Genomic DNA, 15,357 nt, shown 5'->3' with positions numbered 1-15,357 from the left:
AGGTCTTCTTGACCCTTTTGTACATCATTTATTATATAATTAATCAACAAAGTTTCCGTTACCAATTAAAAACTCTTATTCTATTTGTGCTTACATAACCAAATCCAGTCCCCTTGTGCAGTTCCACTAAGACTCTGACCCATTTATACTGGGCAATCATGTTACAACAGCGTACAACCACTTTTCATCTTACTACATGAACTATACTATCAATATTCCAAATTTATTGTTGAAAGTTTCTATAATAACAGAGGCATTTTTTAATACACTAAAGCCAAACTTTGCCTTTTCTTACATCAAATTCCATTCAATCTGCCTACTATTGCAATTGTTTCCTGTTTGTTGAAGAAAGCAGTGAGACATGTGTATCAGTGTGCAACATGGAGAAAATTTCTCTTATGAAGGATAAGAAATTACTTCCATGAAAATAAGCCATATCAAGAATGACAGCTGGAAACAAGCATAATGAGAAAGAATAGCTGGAAACAAGCAAATACAATTGAACTATTAAAAATGCATTACCAATTGTAAACGTCTGACCCAACACCATTCGCCCACCATCATTGTTTCCTGGAAAGAAATCTAAATGTTACCTCAGGCAGAAATGGACACAAGGTGGAGAAAAAAACCATTTTGACAGTTCCAAATGACAAGACCTGAGGAACCCAGTTTCCATAGTTTTCAAGGCACTGAGGTGAGGCTAGGCAATTGGGGGGGGGGGGGGGGGGCTTGTTGCCTAGTCACCTAGGCATTGCCTGGGAAATGGGATTTTTTTAATATAAAAACCATGAATCCTACCCTAGGTTCCATAGCAATTAGCAACAATCTTTCACTATTAATTGTCTATATCTTCATAACAATGTATAAAATTCATTTAAAACAAAGAAAATCAACTTATGAAAAAATGGAAGTAAGAAAAGAAATTTCAGAAAATAGAGGGGCTGAGCCTCCATTTTTTCCCTAGGAAGAAGATGGAAAAGAAATCTTTGACAAATTTTGAGTTGACTGGACAATATGTGTTGATTGGACAAAATGTTGAGTGCTTCCTTGCTAGTTCAGGTTTTGAAGTCTTCAATGGTTCAAGACAATATACATTTGATTAAACTGTAAGAATAAGAAAAATCATAAAAAGAAATTAGTAGTTTAATTCAAACTAATAATTTGGTTTAATAATGTCTGCTTATTTATTATAATCTTAGAAAGTTAGTATAAAAGCATCCAAGAGTACTGTGTAAAAAATATCTTGGCAATTAAGTGAGACGACTCTCCATGAACACCTTATCACCTAGGTGCAAGGTTCAAAGTATTAGAAACACCAAGTGTATCGGAAAGGCAATTTTAAGCGACGTACCGGGATATGCCTTGGATACGCATGTGTATCGGAGAAAAACTAAGATATGCTTGGAAATAATATAAATACTTTAATAAATCATAAAAATACATCAATAGCACTAAATATAAGACCTCAATGAAGAATTACGCTTGAAAACAATATAAACTAATGTATTCTAATGGTTTATGAAGAAATATATTGTAGTTAATTATAATTTCATTGAAAATCCTATGCTTAACTATAGTTTATAAATTATAATTCTTAAGTTTCAATGTTTTATGGGATGGGAAAAACCCAAATCTCCTATCCAACCATAAAAAATGCATTGGAACAACTTCTAAGTGAAAATATAATTAATAATTATTTATTTCTAAAAAAATAAATAAACATTATATAATATATTCAAAAAATAATTATTAAAGAAGAAATTTCAATTGCTTTGTGGATATGATAGATCATCCATAGAATTATAATATATTCAATCATTGTGATCAAATGATAAAATATATCTAATTAATTAATTAATTAATTAATTTTTAATTCTAAAAATATAAAAATAAAAAATAATTATTAAGGAAGAAATTTCAATTAGTCTGTGGATATGATAGATCATCAATAGAATTATAATATACTCAATTGTTGTGATCAAATGATAAAATATAATTAATTATTATTTATTTTTTAATTCTAAAAATATAAAAAATCAAAAAAATATTAAAGAAGAAATTTCAATTGCTCTATGGATATGATAGATAAATCCATAGATCTAAAACATATTTTGTCTTTATAGGCAGAGAAAAAATTGCACTTTCAATTTTTTTGTTAATTTATATTTTCTCTAAATATCTTCATGAAATTTCCATAAATCTACTATTAACACAAAAAAAATTGTGATATTGAATGTAAGAAATGTAGATCAACATAAATTTAAACATTCAAGAAAAAAAAGAAATCACAATATATTATAATAAATTGAAAAAACTCGCCTATTTTTTCCATACTTTTTCAAAATTTGAAAAATCTTCAAATTTAAACCTTGGGCGTCTTGTATCGAAATTTTAAACCTTGCCTAGGTGTCGCTCTACATATTAAGCTACCTTGATATTACTTGAATGTCATAGTTAGGTAGTATATTCTAGAGGTAGTCTCTATTTTATATGATAGTAGGTTATTCTTGTATCATTTGGTTTAGCAACAGTAGACATGCCTTCATTGGGTTATTTGGTTCTTCATTTGATTGATAGCAGCTATTTATGTTTTATTGAAAGGCTGCAAGAAATTGTTGTCACTATGTAAACTCATGAAAACTACATCACCCAGGGATGCACTCACTGGGCGATTTGGTTTATCTATTGACTTATTGCATGTTTGGGTTGTTCTAAAGGCCACAACAAAATGTTATGACTGTGACTCATTGCTCCACATGTTACCTTACCTTTGTACTTTTTAATATTCCTAGTAAGGTAGTAAATCCTAGAGGTAGTCTCCATTTTATCACATGATAGTTCATGTATCACTTGGGTTAGAAACAACAAGTATGCTCTCATTGGGTAATTTCGACTTTCATTTGATTGATAGAAAGTCTATGTTTTATTGGAGGGTTGCAAGAAAGTGTGGGCACCATATGGACTAATCAAAACCAAATCACCTAGGCGTGCACTCACAAGGTGATTTGGTTTTAAATTTGAATATTAGTATGTCTGTGACTTATTGGAGGGTTACAAGAATCACCCAGGTAAGCACTCACTAGGTGATTTGGTTTTTCTTTTCTTTTTTTTTTTCTTATCAGCAACTCAAGAAATTTTATTAAGACTTCAAGAAAAAGAGAATACAACAAGAAGTTGTTAGGAGAACAACCCTTTACAACAAAAAGACCCTCTACCCTTTTAACATTGAACCCAAACCAAATGATGTCTATATATTCCTTGCTTATCTAATCCGTCTGCCAAACCATTAGCAGACCTCCTAATCCATCTTACATGAATTCGCAATTGTCTTGACAGCAACTTGAACCGCCTGAATTCGTTTCTGAATTGCCATAATCCCCCTTCTTTTTTCCACCTACCAAACTATTTTCGAGTCCCCTTCAACAATCAGCCTTGTAATTCTCATATCCTTAGCTTTTTGCACCCCAACAATAGCAGCCATGAATTCAGCTCTCACTGAATCACCCTGATCAATAGGCCCTGAAAACAAACCACAAATATTCCCATTCTCATCTCTAATCACTCCACCAATTCTGCAAGGACCTGAATTGCCTAAACTACTTCCATCAAAGCTCAGCTTCATCCACCCACCGCTTGAGGGACACCAAGCCTGCAGGATCTTTTGTTTCCTACAGGAAGAAAGGGCAACCAACCTCCAGTCTCAAAATAAGTCTACCATTGAGAAATATGAGAATAATTTCAATGTTTTCACACAGCGTGCAACTCTTATGTAACAGTCTCCAATATTGCCTCCTTATTCTTTCTCTTTCCTCAAAGAAATCTTAAGCTCCTTTCCTTTGATTGATAGCAAGTTAGTGTTTCATTGAAAAGTCACAAGAAAGTATTGTGACTATGTGAACACATCACAACACATGTTAGGCTACCTTGGCATTTCTTGATTGTCATAGTAAGGTAGTAGACCTTAAAGGTAGTCTCTATTTTTTTCATATGTTAGTGGGTTATTTTTGTATCATTCGGGATAAGAAATAGACATGCATTCATTGGGTGATTTGATTTTTCACTTGATTATTAGCGTGTTTGTGCTCTATTGTAGGGCTGCAAGAAAGTTTTGTGACCATGTGAAACTCATCGAAACCAAATTACCTAGGCATGCACTCATCCAGTGATTTAGTTTTTCATTTGATTGATTGCATGCTTGTGTTTCATTTGAGGGTTGCATGGAAGTGTTGTGGTTGTGTGAACTCATCATTCAACATGTTAAGCTATTTCTTCATATCTTAGCGGGTTGTTAATGTGTCATTTGGGGTAGCAACAACAGGATGCACTCACTGGATAATTTATTTGGTTTTCCATTTCATTAATAGAATATCTTGTGTTTTATTAGAGGGTCACAAGTGTTGTTGTGACCATGTGAGAACATTGAAACCAAATCACTTAGGCAAGCACTCACTAGGTGATTTGGTTTTTCATTTGGTTGGTAGTATGTTTTTGATTGGAGGGTCAAAAGAAAGTGTTGTGACCATGCAAACTCATTACTCCATATGTAAAGCTATCTTTGTATTTCTTGATAGTCAAAGTATGGGAACAGATCCCAAATGCAAAGTTTTGAAGGCGTTGAGATGAGGCTAGGTGATGGTTCTTTTTTTTTTTTTTAAATAAAACCCATCTTTCACTATTAATTGTAACCCAGTCACCTAGGTGATATTTTTTTTTCAAAAAAAAAAACATGAATCCTAGGGTAATTCCTTAGGTTCCAATAGCAAGTAGCAATCATCTTTCACTATTAATTGTTTATAATCTTCATAAAAATGTATAAGCTTCATTTGAAACATAGAAAATCAACATATTCATGAAAAAGATAGAAGAAAGAAAAAAAAATTAGAAAATAGAGTGAATTAAGAAGAATAAGATGTTGATTGAAACATAGAAAATCAACATAATCAATATATGTTGATTAGATAAAATTTTGAATTCTCCCATGCTTATTAGTTCAAGTTTTGAAGTCTTCGAGGGTGAACTGGGAAATAGTCTCCAAAAGTAAGGTTGATGGGGGTCTATCATTAGGAATCATTCAAAAGAAAAATGAAGCCTTGTTGGGAAAATGGTTGTGGGGGTTTGGAGAAGAGAGGGATAAGTTGTGGGCTAAGGTAATTTTGAGCATTCACGGTCAGGCAGGTGTTGGACTTTATGGGGATGGATTATGTGGAGGTGCATGAGGGCGGCTATATGCTGGACTTTATGGGAGGAAAGAAATTCTAGGACCATGAGAGTGAAAGAAATAAAGGAATTTTGGAAATGGTGGTAGGCTGAAATTTAAATGTCATCCTGTGATGTATGAAGGTATGAGATTTAAGGTGGGGAAATGGTGGTAGGCTGGAATTTTGGAAAGATCCCTGGTGTTTGGACAAACCTTTAGCAGAGGCTTTTCCCCTTCTTTACAAATGTGCAGCTAACCAGGAAATATCTGTCGCGGAGTCCTATGTTTTGTCCAACAATAAAGTGGCATGGAATCCTCAGTTTAGAAGAGATCTGTTCGATTGGGAAATAGATCGAGTGCTGCAGCTATTGCAGATATTACAGGAGCAGTCTATAGATATTAATAGTGAAGATGAATGGAGTTGATCCTGGAGTAGGGATGGCTGCTTCTCAGTCAAATCCCTTGCTTCTAATCTCAGTAGAACAGGGGTTACTAACTTTCCCTGCCAGCAAGTGTGGAATTCTAGTTCTCCCTCGAAGTCTAACTTCCTTGTGTGGACAGTGGTGCTGAACAAATGCCTCTCAAGAATCAATCTAGATAGAAGGGGTCTTCATCTCCCTTCTCTGTTGTGTGGTTTGTGTGGTCTCTTGCCTGAATCCACAGACCATCTGTGCATCCATTGCCTTATCTCTTCTAGAGTCTGGTTTCATTTTATAGGAGCTGTTGGTCTTTGTTGGGTCATGCCAAATTCAGCTAAAGATCTGCTGCTTTGCTGGGATATTCAAGGTCTGAAGAAAAAAGGAAAATTAATATGGAGAACCATTCCTACGGCTGTGATTTGGGTAATCTGGTCAGAAAGGAACAGATGAGTCTTTAGCAACAAATCAAAGAGCATGGAGGAGATTGTGCAGCAGGCGGTTAGCAAGCTGATTTCTTGGGTGTCTGTAGCCCTGATTTTAAAAACTTGAATGCTCCTGAATTGTTTAGATCTAAATCCATTTGGGTTCTGTAACCTGTTCTGTGTTCTGAGTAGCCAGTTGTGGTTAGCTCTCCTGTTGTAATCAGTGTTTTAAAAGTGCAAGTGCCAATTTGTGCCTGAGGCGCACACCTTTTTAAGCAAGGTGCAAAATTACAAAAAAAAAAAGCAAAAAAATAAAAAAATATTAAACATAATGTTAATAAAAAAATATAAACTTAAATTTTAAAATAAGTGTTTTAAAAAACTTACTATCTAAAATTAAAATACATAAACAGAACATGTAAAGCATATTCAAATGAAAATTTAAAAATAAAAGCAAACATATAAAGCATTTCAAGATTGTAAAACCCACAATCTCTTTTTTTTTCCTTAACTGCATTGCTTCAAGTAGCTAATGTGATGTAAAACATATTGCATTCTTGATTCTATGAGTTGCCTTTGGGAATGAGGACTCTCTTAGAGCTTAAGTCTATGCTGTACTGGAAGGTATAAGGAAGACAAAGGAGCTGAACATAAGAAAGCTTGTTCTTGAAGGTGATTCTAAGCTGGTTTAAGATGGTTACAGAAGGAAAGTGGGCTGTGGAAATTTGCTAATGAGAGGACGGAAATTAAATGGCTAACCAAGGGGGTGGAAATCCAGTTTCAGAGGATGAAGAGAACAGCTAATGCCTTTGCAGACGCTTTGGCAAAGCAAGGCGTGGGAAGAGATCAAATGTTTTGGGCTGTACTGTAACTTCTTACTTTATTATCTGGGGGAGAGTTAAGTCTTTTTACCTCTCTGCAGTGATGCAATTATTTTTCTCGTTAATTTAATGTGAATTTGTTATTGATAAAAAAACTAAAATACTTAATTGGTCAAATTAGAAATGAATAAATATTTAATTATTTAATCAAATTCGAACTCAAGTCTTGCTTGATTTGATTTGAGTTCACTTCATTTACACCCATACTTAGTGGTAAAATCACAGTACTGGTAAGTGTGAGAACATGGGTTCAAGGCTTCAAGCCTAATTGCCTTGAGAGCAGCTACTTCATACAATAAAATGCCAAAGGTTAAATTGATGGTAATTGATCTTTGTTCCACATCACTATTGAAGGATATTAAAATTGCAATACAAATTTGTTCAATCTGAATTCAACTCTTTCTTGAGTTTAATATGCAATTTGTTTTATTATCTTTGTATAAATGTTGGCTCAAATACATCCAGGAATTAGCTATATACTTTTCTCTATTCACTTTATGAGGAAATCATCCCTTATTAGTAAATACCTCTGCTTATCAGACGAAGAAAGGAGAAAACGAAAAAAAAATGCCATGTGAACATGGAAATAACCATGCATGTCTATTGTGATGCAAAATATCACACATAGAAGACAGAAATAACAATTTATCCCTTGGCAAATTGTGGAATTGAAATTGAACCTGTAAGTTCTCCATGTCTACCTTACATGTTATAAAATGTTTCAGTTTTTTAGACAAAGCATCCATATTTTGTTGTATAATAAAAGAGGTGGTCTACATGAGATGTACAATGCATTCCACTCAAGGTTCAAAATTTGAATACTATACACCCTGTATTGCTCAATATGCCTATTTTATCAGATTTTAAGAAAGAATTTGTTTTAATAGTTAAATAACATTTTTATGGTCCACTTCTGAAATTTTGACCCAAAAAAACTGAAAAGTAAAAGATGGAAGATTCAAAGTACCAATACACCCCTTCTGCCATATCAGGGTGTATCAATATTTTGGACCTTGTTACCACTAGCAAACTTCTACAGGTACTGCAATATTTCAATTGCTAAGCTCAAGATACTCACTATAATGTAGAATAACAGGATCAGCATGGAAAACCTGTCCCACTCCATGGCCAACAAATTGTCGAACAACACCATAGCGATATTTATCTGCATGATCACTTCAAGAAACCCCAAAGTGAAAATGTTGAGCAAATAAAACTATACCTGTAAGCCAAAAGTATAAACATTGAATCTTGAGGCCGAATGTCCTAATATTCATCCATAAACTGCAACATTTCGCTTTTGTTGTGATAGTAACAAGTAAAACATTCTAAGAAGAGAGAAAGCGAGCTACCCAACATGAGAATAACAGCCATAGGTACTTTGAAGTACCTGAGTATGACAAAACTAACTTAGGCAACTCTCAACATCATGACATAAGAATGCTATCTATTCATTATGATGCAAGTCAATATTCATAAGAACTGATGCTATTGACGGGCAGTTATCCAGGTGAATGGACAATTGCCATGGATTGATAGACAACATAAGCTATAATAGACCATGCTATGCACTTGCCCCTTTCTGGTCCTCCATGCAATTGTTTAGCATGTCAGAATGCCACCTGTGAGCCATTTTTGCCAAGATTGATTGCTTAGTTAGAAGTATATGAATATAAATAAATGTATGGGATGGCTCCCTTTGCACTTAATATTTTGTTGGGGATGAACTGCTGCTTGTTCATATTTTGTGCATCCTTGTACATTCCCCCTTTTTTCATTTTAATATAATACTCATACCTACCATTAAAAAAAGACTATATGCAAAAGGACATCATTCCTGTACAATTCATAAAACTGCAGTACTTAAAATGCGTATACCAGTTCAACAACATGATAAAAATAATGAAAGGAAAGTGGAGACCAAAAGCAAAGGTGATATAACCAAGAGCTTACTGTATTGTTTTTCCTATTTTCTTGAACTCCACTCCTGGTGCACATATTGATATTGCCTTGTATAGACATTCCTTTGTCACCTAGATGAAAAGGACAACAGATTGTTATCTTTATGCATAATATGGATAAGGAATCAAAGTAGGCAACTTAAAATGCTGAAGTAGTTAATTTGTTATAACAACAGTTTTTATTGTAGCTTCATTAAGTTGAAAAAAACAAGCTTTTTCCGTCAGTCAAAGAAAAGAGGAAGGGTAATGTGGAGAGCAACGAGGGCAGCAGTTGTTTGAGCAGTGTGGGAAGAGAGAAATAACAGAATCTTTCAAGGGAAAGAAAAACTAGCACATGAAGTCATAGAAGGGATCACCATCAAGGTCATACATTGGCTGAAATCGCTGGATCTGTTCAAGGAGTTCTCTGTAGATGACTTAACTAGAGGGTGGAGTACGGTAGCAGCTTCTTCCTGCCCCTCTTTAGCTATCCAAGAGGACTGGTCGCCCCCGTTATCTATGGCTGTTAAGTTAAACTTTGATGGCAGTTCTGTAGGTAATCCAGGCATTCTGGAATTGGGGGTGTCTTTAGAGCTGGGGGAGGAAATGTCCTGACCCTTTATTTTGGCCCAAGAAGACTGGGGGACTCTCTTAGAGCAGAAGTTCTGGCACTCTTACAAGGGCTCAAGCTGGCTAAACAGCTAGGCTTTCAGCAGTTGGAAGTGGAGGGAGACTCGGAACTGGTAATAGGTTGGATACAAACAAACAGCTTAGGCACCTGGTCCCTTAGACAACTTGTAAGGGAGATTATGCAACTAACAAGGGATCTTGAAGTCAGGTTTAAATGGACTAGGAGATCAGCCAATGCAATGGCTGATACTTTAGCAAAGCAAGGAGTTAGTAGGCAGAACCTTTTTTGGGCCTGTTTGTAATTTGATGAGGGGTCACCTTGTTTTTTGAAGGTGACAGTTGTACTAAGTTTCTTAAAGAATTAATGGAAGTTACTGTTTCCAATAAAAAAAAATGTGGAAAAAAACAAGCATTTCAAAAGAATTAGAAGACTCATAAAAAAAAAGAATTACAAGCAATGGTATGAATGATTTAAAGGTATAAAGAAAAGTCGATCAATAAAAGAGAAAAAAAAAAGGAGATGATTCAGAGATAATATTTTGAAGTAAAGAAACAGTGGAAAACAAAAGAATCACTATTTCTTTTTCTTTTTTGGGTTAAACCATAAGAGATCATGGCCAGCAAGACCTATGGTTGGAGAGATGTGGTCTACATTTTACTCTTTAATTTTAAAACCATTTTTGTTGTCAATCAAACCTATTATTAATCAAAATACAAAAAACCAAAAACATGAAAAGTAGTGAAAAACTATGGCCCTGTTAGAAATAGAGTAGGATAGATTTACCTGAACTAAGTTCTTAGCTTCGTCATCAACATTTCCACAAAAGAAAGTTGCTGATGTATCACCATGATAACCCTGTGCATCAAGACTCTGGTAATTCAGATATGAATGTTTTACAAGGATGGTGGAATAAGCATTACCCAACACAGCTTATAATTGAATGTGGGAAAAAAGCTAATTAACAAACAAGCTTTTACAATGACATGTTCATATTTCAATAACGTGATACTGAAACATGTAAAATGTCTGCCATGCTAGTGGGGAGTATCCATCATGACGTCTCTAAGTATAACCATTTCATGCTCTCTTTGAATCTATATGGGCGTGTACAAGGGCAACTATATTTATAGAGCACATGAAAGGAGAGGAGTGCTAAGGTGTGCATGACAGTTGCTCACTCACTAGATTAGTATTTTTAAAAGGTGTGCTGAGTCTCATAGGTGAGACTCCTTTTGTGGGCTGCATGTCACCTGGTTTGTTGCTATGTTTTAATGAATCAGCCTTAAATATGATTCTGAATAGGTAATTAACTTTCTACCTAAAAAAAAAAGATAATTAACTACATTTTACATTGTACACATGACAATTAGAGTTTAAACAGTTATAACCTATGTAGGACTAGAATTGTTAAGGTACAACCTTCATATTAATAATATCCATAAAAAAAATACTTCATGTTAATGAAACTATGCTTTAATCAATTGAGCTAATAGGCTTTTCCAAATGTTTTGTCTTGAAGAATTTAAATTTACATATTCTTTTTTTTATCAATAACTTTGAAAAGATTTCATTAATTAGAAAACTTTAGGATACAACAAGAGGTTGTAAAAGAAATCAGCTTTAGTAAGCTGACCCGGGACAGAATTACAAATGTGCCCAAAACAATATGTGTTCTTTAAACCCCTTGCTTTACATATTCTCGTATGTTCAAATTTTTTTCATTTGATTGCTCTTGAAGGATTCCCTGTATTTGTTTCCCCTATAGAGCTGCAGTTTTGTTTGATATCCTGTAGGCTTTAATCTGGTCTTGTTTTTCTCCATTGTGCCTTGGTGATTCCATAATCTCCTTTCTTACCGACTTTTAGTGATATCCATACTATGGAATTAGAGGAACTCAATGGGCGAGTTCAATGAGGTATCAATTGATGCCATTCTATGCCACAGTCACTACATAGCATAAGGAATTCATATATTACACTCGAAGAAAGATATCCATTAACCAGATTCCCAACAATGGTCAATTCATAACCCGTCTATTCAACTTTTGCAAGTATTAGAAGAACTTACATTTAAATAAACAGTAACGTCAATATTGATTATGTCACCATCCTGTGAATTGAAACACATACCAGTGAACTTGAATGTTGAATTGGAAGAAGTGTTAAAAAAAAGTTAGTTGCTAAAGCAAGACAGACCTCGACGGCATGGGAGTCTGGTATCCCATGGCAAATGCATTCATTCACTGATGTGCAGACACTCTTAGGAAAGCCCCCATAGCCAAGAGGGGAAGGATATGCTCCATTATCAATAATCATTTGGTGAACAGCCTCATCAATTTCATCTGTCTTTGTGCCTGGCTGCCAATAGAAGCAAGAATTAAAATTTTCAGGTAAAAGTATGAACTCATATTTTATTCTTTCGAAAACTATATGCAAAACTCATATGGTTAGTTTATGTCGTGAAATTTTGAGTGAATAAAACATACTGATAAAAGCAACAAGGGGAAATGTGTCTATTAAAATCAAGTGTTTTATTTTTCAATGGGACTTGCCTGATGTTTTATATATTACTGTAAATAACATAACCGTTCAAAACAATTGCTGTCTATCACCCCCCCCCCCTTTGGCCATAGAGTCATCCAGCCTATTTGCTCACCCATGGCCTAGAAGAACTGATGATGATATCTCATTCTTAAATAATATAGAATACCCTCAAAAAATAATTTAGAATATCTTCAATAATGCTCAGTCCTTGAGACTATTACTTGCACTAAGTTGTCTTCTATGAATTGGCAGGTCACTAGAGAGCATCAGAAACGGTCCTTGAGACTATTAATCACAAGATCACTTTGTAATTTTGTCACCAGAGAGTGAAGTGAAAGGGTTAAACTTTTTCATTCTACAAAATCATTTATAATCAAGATAAGTCATCCTCGATCCATCATAGTGGAAAAATTTTGCAAGGACAAGGCAAGAAGGTTGCAATGAAAATGGAAATAAAAATAAATGAACATTTTATCCAAATGTTTAATCAGATATATAGTTCATTCATTTGTGGCAAAAACACTTCATGATCTCCCATGGTGGCAAAAACATAATGATATTCTGTTCCACAGGTCTGACAGGAACAAAAATGTTTACAGGTTTATCCAAGAGAGGGACATTGCTTTGGAGTACTATTCCTGTGTCCATATGGTGTACTTGGAAAGTAAGAAACCAGAGATTGTTTGAGTCAAAATATTAGTCAGTAGAAGAGGTCATCAGGAAAATGATAGGGACTGTTCATTCGTACAGCTGAGTGATTGTGATTCACTGTACAGGGCTATATTTGTCATGTTACAGTTTGTGGAGAATGAATGGATACAATACCTCACCTTTTTCTTGAAATTAAAAAGACAAAACTACAGGTTTACCTTGACCAGAGTCCCAGCATACTCCAACACCTGTGCTGCAAGCCTTCCAGAAGCTCTCATGCACTCTATCCCCTTCTCATCATGCACTTCAGGTCCACTTGCAATTCCAGGTGGCTGCCGTGAATTAACATACGGAGGCCTTTGTATATGGTTTGGAACAGGCCGACAAGGAGACACCTTTCCAGGGCGTAGACGTTTCCGCCTACCATTTTGTAAGTCATTCTGCTTTCTGTTTATTCCAAAAGAGAGGGAAAAAAACAAGTTTTTAGTATAGGTAAACTTAGGAAAATTAGTTTCCATAGTTATTTATTTTCAGATCTTACAGAAGGACTTTTGGTTGTAATGAGAATACACAGTGGTAGTCGGCCGGCAGCATTATTAGATATTATTTCATAGAGGCAATAAAAAAATTGATTTCTACTCCAAACCTAAAGTTGACAACCTATCCATCATGGTGATTGACATCCCTTTTTTTATTTTGAAAAAAGCAAAGTAAAAAAATTAGAGATTCCTATCTACTGCAATTATTATTACCCTAAAGTTGGATAAAATCTTTGGCCATTTTGGTAGTTGAGAATTTTTATTGTGGGTTTGTTGTACTAAGAATCCATAACTGAGAACACTTGAAAACCCTACATGGCACAGCAGATGGCACTTCCTCAAACAAACACCACAAAGTTCCATGATAACAATGAAAAAACAACTTTTCTCTTGGCATCATAAATTCACCTTCTATTTGATGAACTTTAATATATGTAGTGGCACTTTGATATCATCTAAAATATACCTTTACTTGGCAACATTTTAATAAAGAACTTAATAATATTTTAACTAAAAATAAAAGAAAACAGTATGATTAAAAACACCTACTAGGCCAATCTATTATATACATTACATAGTTGATGTACTCATCTCTCTTATAAAGTGTGAATATTTTATGTTAGTTTAGTAATTTTCTCAATTAGATTCACTCAGTGGAACTTTTCAGAGCATATTGGTTGACTGTGTTGAAACCCAAGAGACTAGCATATCATTTTTTTTTTATCAATAACTGTGGATTGAATTAATATTAAAAATATGAGAAAATTACAGGGCAAGGGGGCTAAACAATCTTAGCTCCCAAGAACAACCATTAAACATCAAAAGAACAAAAATTACAAGACAGCCCAAAAAATAGAATGTTTGTCCACCCCTTGTCTAGCTAGACCATCTGCCAAAGAGTTCGCACTTCTTTTTACCCATTTGTATTGGATTTCCATGTCCTTAGCCAGCCACGTGAATTTCCTCTTTTCATTACTGTAATTCCAAAGTCTAAGACTATCCTCTTTCAGCCAGTTTACCACCACTTCATAATCTCCTTCTATGATCAACTTGTTAATATGCATATCCTTGATTCTTTGTACCCCTTCAAGAGTTGCAAGAATCTTAGCTCCCAAAGAATCTCCCACCCCAACTGGTCCAGAATACATAGATAACAGCTTCCCTTGTTCATCTCTTATTACTCCTCCTATCCCGGATGGCGCTGGATTGCCCAAGCTGCTGCCATCAAAGTTCAGTTTAACAAAGTCATGGGGTGGGGGGATCCAATAAACATTTGAGGCCTTCCTCATTGGAACAAGTTCTGCTATCTCCTTCCACTTTTTTTGCAGCTCATCAACTGAGAATTCTGCAAACAGAGCCAAGGTTTTCAGCCAATGTATAACCCTAATGTGGATGACCTCCAGCATTGCTTCCAAACTTCTCTCCTTATCTGTAAATATTCGTGAATTTCTCTCCTACCAAATAGTCCAACAGACCGCAGCCCTCATACACCTCCACATAAACTTGGCCCTTTTTGTTGGCCGAAACGGCATAAATGTGAATAGGCTTTGCACATTCGAAGGGGGGTCCACCTGCACCCAAACAAAGAAATACACCACTCCCAAATGATGTTAGTGAACCGACAGGAGATTAGTAAGTGATATCCAAACTCACCATCAGCTTTATAGAGGACACACCAGTGAGGACAAAAACAACTATTGGATCTTTTTATTTGAAGTAAATCTGTTGTGTTAACTCTTTCCAGAAAGGCTTCCCAACAGAAACTCCCAACCTTAGGAGGTATAGGATGACACCACACCTCTTTAATAGGGAAAGACAAGCCAGAAGAAGAAGAATGTGTGAGAGCACTAAAGAAAGAGGCACAAGTGAAAGAACCAAAGGGGGTGAGAGTCCAAATTCTACCCTTTTCCTCTGTTCTTGCTCTTTTAGCACCTTGCTTAGAGCTTTTTGGTTGTTCATCTTTGGGGACGACATTCATCCTTGCATGATGAGCAATGCTGTCTGTTTCTGATAAAAAGGCTTCTTCATCAGAAAACAGAGTTTCAGAATCTTCATAAGATTTTATGCTCTCATGAAGTTCTTCTTCTTCTAGAAGACGGTAGTCTTCTAAATCTAACTTAGCTATTAACTCAGG

The 15,357-nt window shown here is 35.1% G+C and overlaps 1 protein-coding gene across 2 annotated transcripts in view; it reads right to left on the bottom strand.

Annotated features, from left to right (window-relative positions):
* The window catches only part of MAP1D (methionine aminopeptidase 1D), a 35,005-nt gene that overhangs the window by 2,298 nt on the left and 17,350 nt on the right, over nt 1-15,357 (bottom strand). For both annotated transcript variants that reach the window (XM_088945297.1, XM_088945298.1), the window contains exons 3-9: nt 12,903-13,131; nt 11,686-11,847; nt 11,558-11,599; nt 10,274-10,345; nt 8,873-8,952; nt 7,998-8,095; nt 523-570 (exon numbers count right to left, since the gene is read on the bottom strand). In XM_088945297.1, the coding sequence (XP_088801423.1) occupies nt 523-570; nt 7,998-8,095; nt 8,873-8,952; nt 10,274-10,345; nt 11,558-11,599; nt 11,686-11,847; nt 12,903-13,131 (731 nt within the window). The remainder of the gene's footprint in view (nt 1-522; nt 571-7,997; nt 8,096-8,872; nt 8,953-10,273; nt 10,346-11,557; nt 11,600-11,685; nt 11,848-12,902; nt 13,132-15,357) is intronic.

The sequence above is a fragment of the Nelumbo lutea genome, chromosome 5, assembly GCF_056320005.1.
Source record: "Nelumbo lutea isolate HS-2025 chromosome 5, American lotus-T2T, whole genome shotgun sequence".
Lineage (NCBI taxonomy): Eukaryota > Viridiplantae > Streptophyta > Magnoliopsida > Proteales > Nelumbonaceae > Nelumbo > Nelumbo lutea.
Note: the sequence above shows the minus strand (reverse complement) of the source record. Positions and strands in the feature narration are given on the sequence as shown.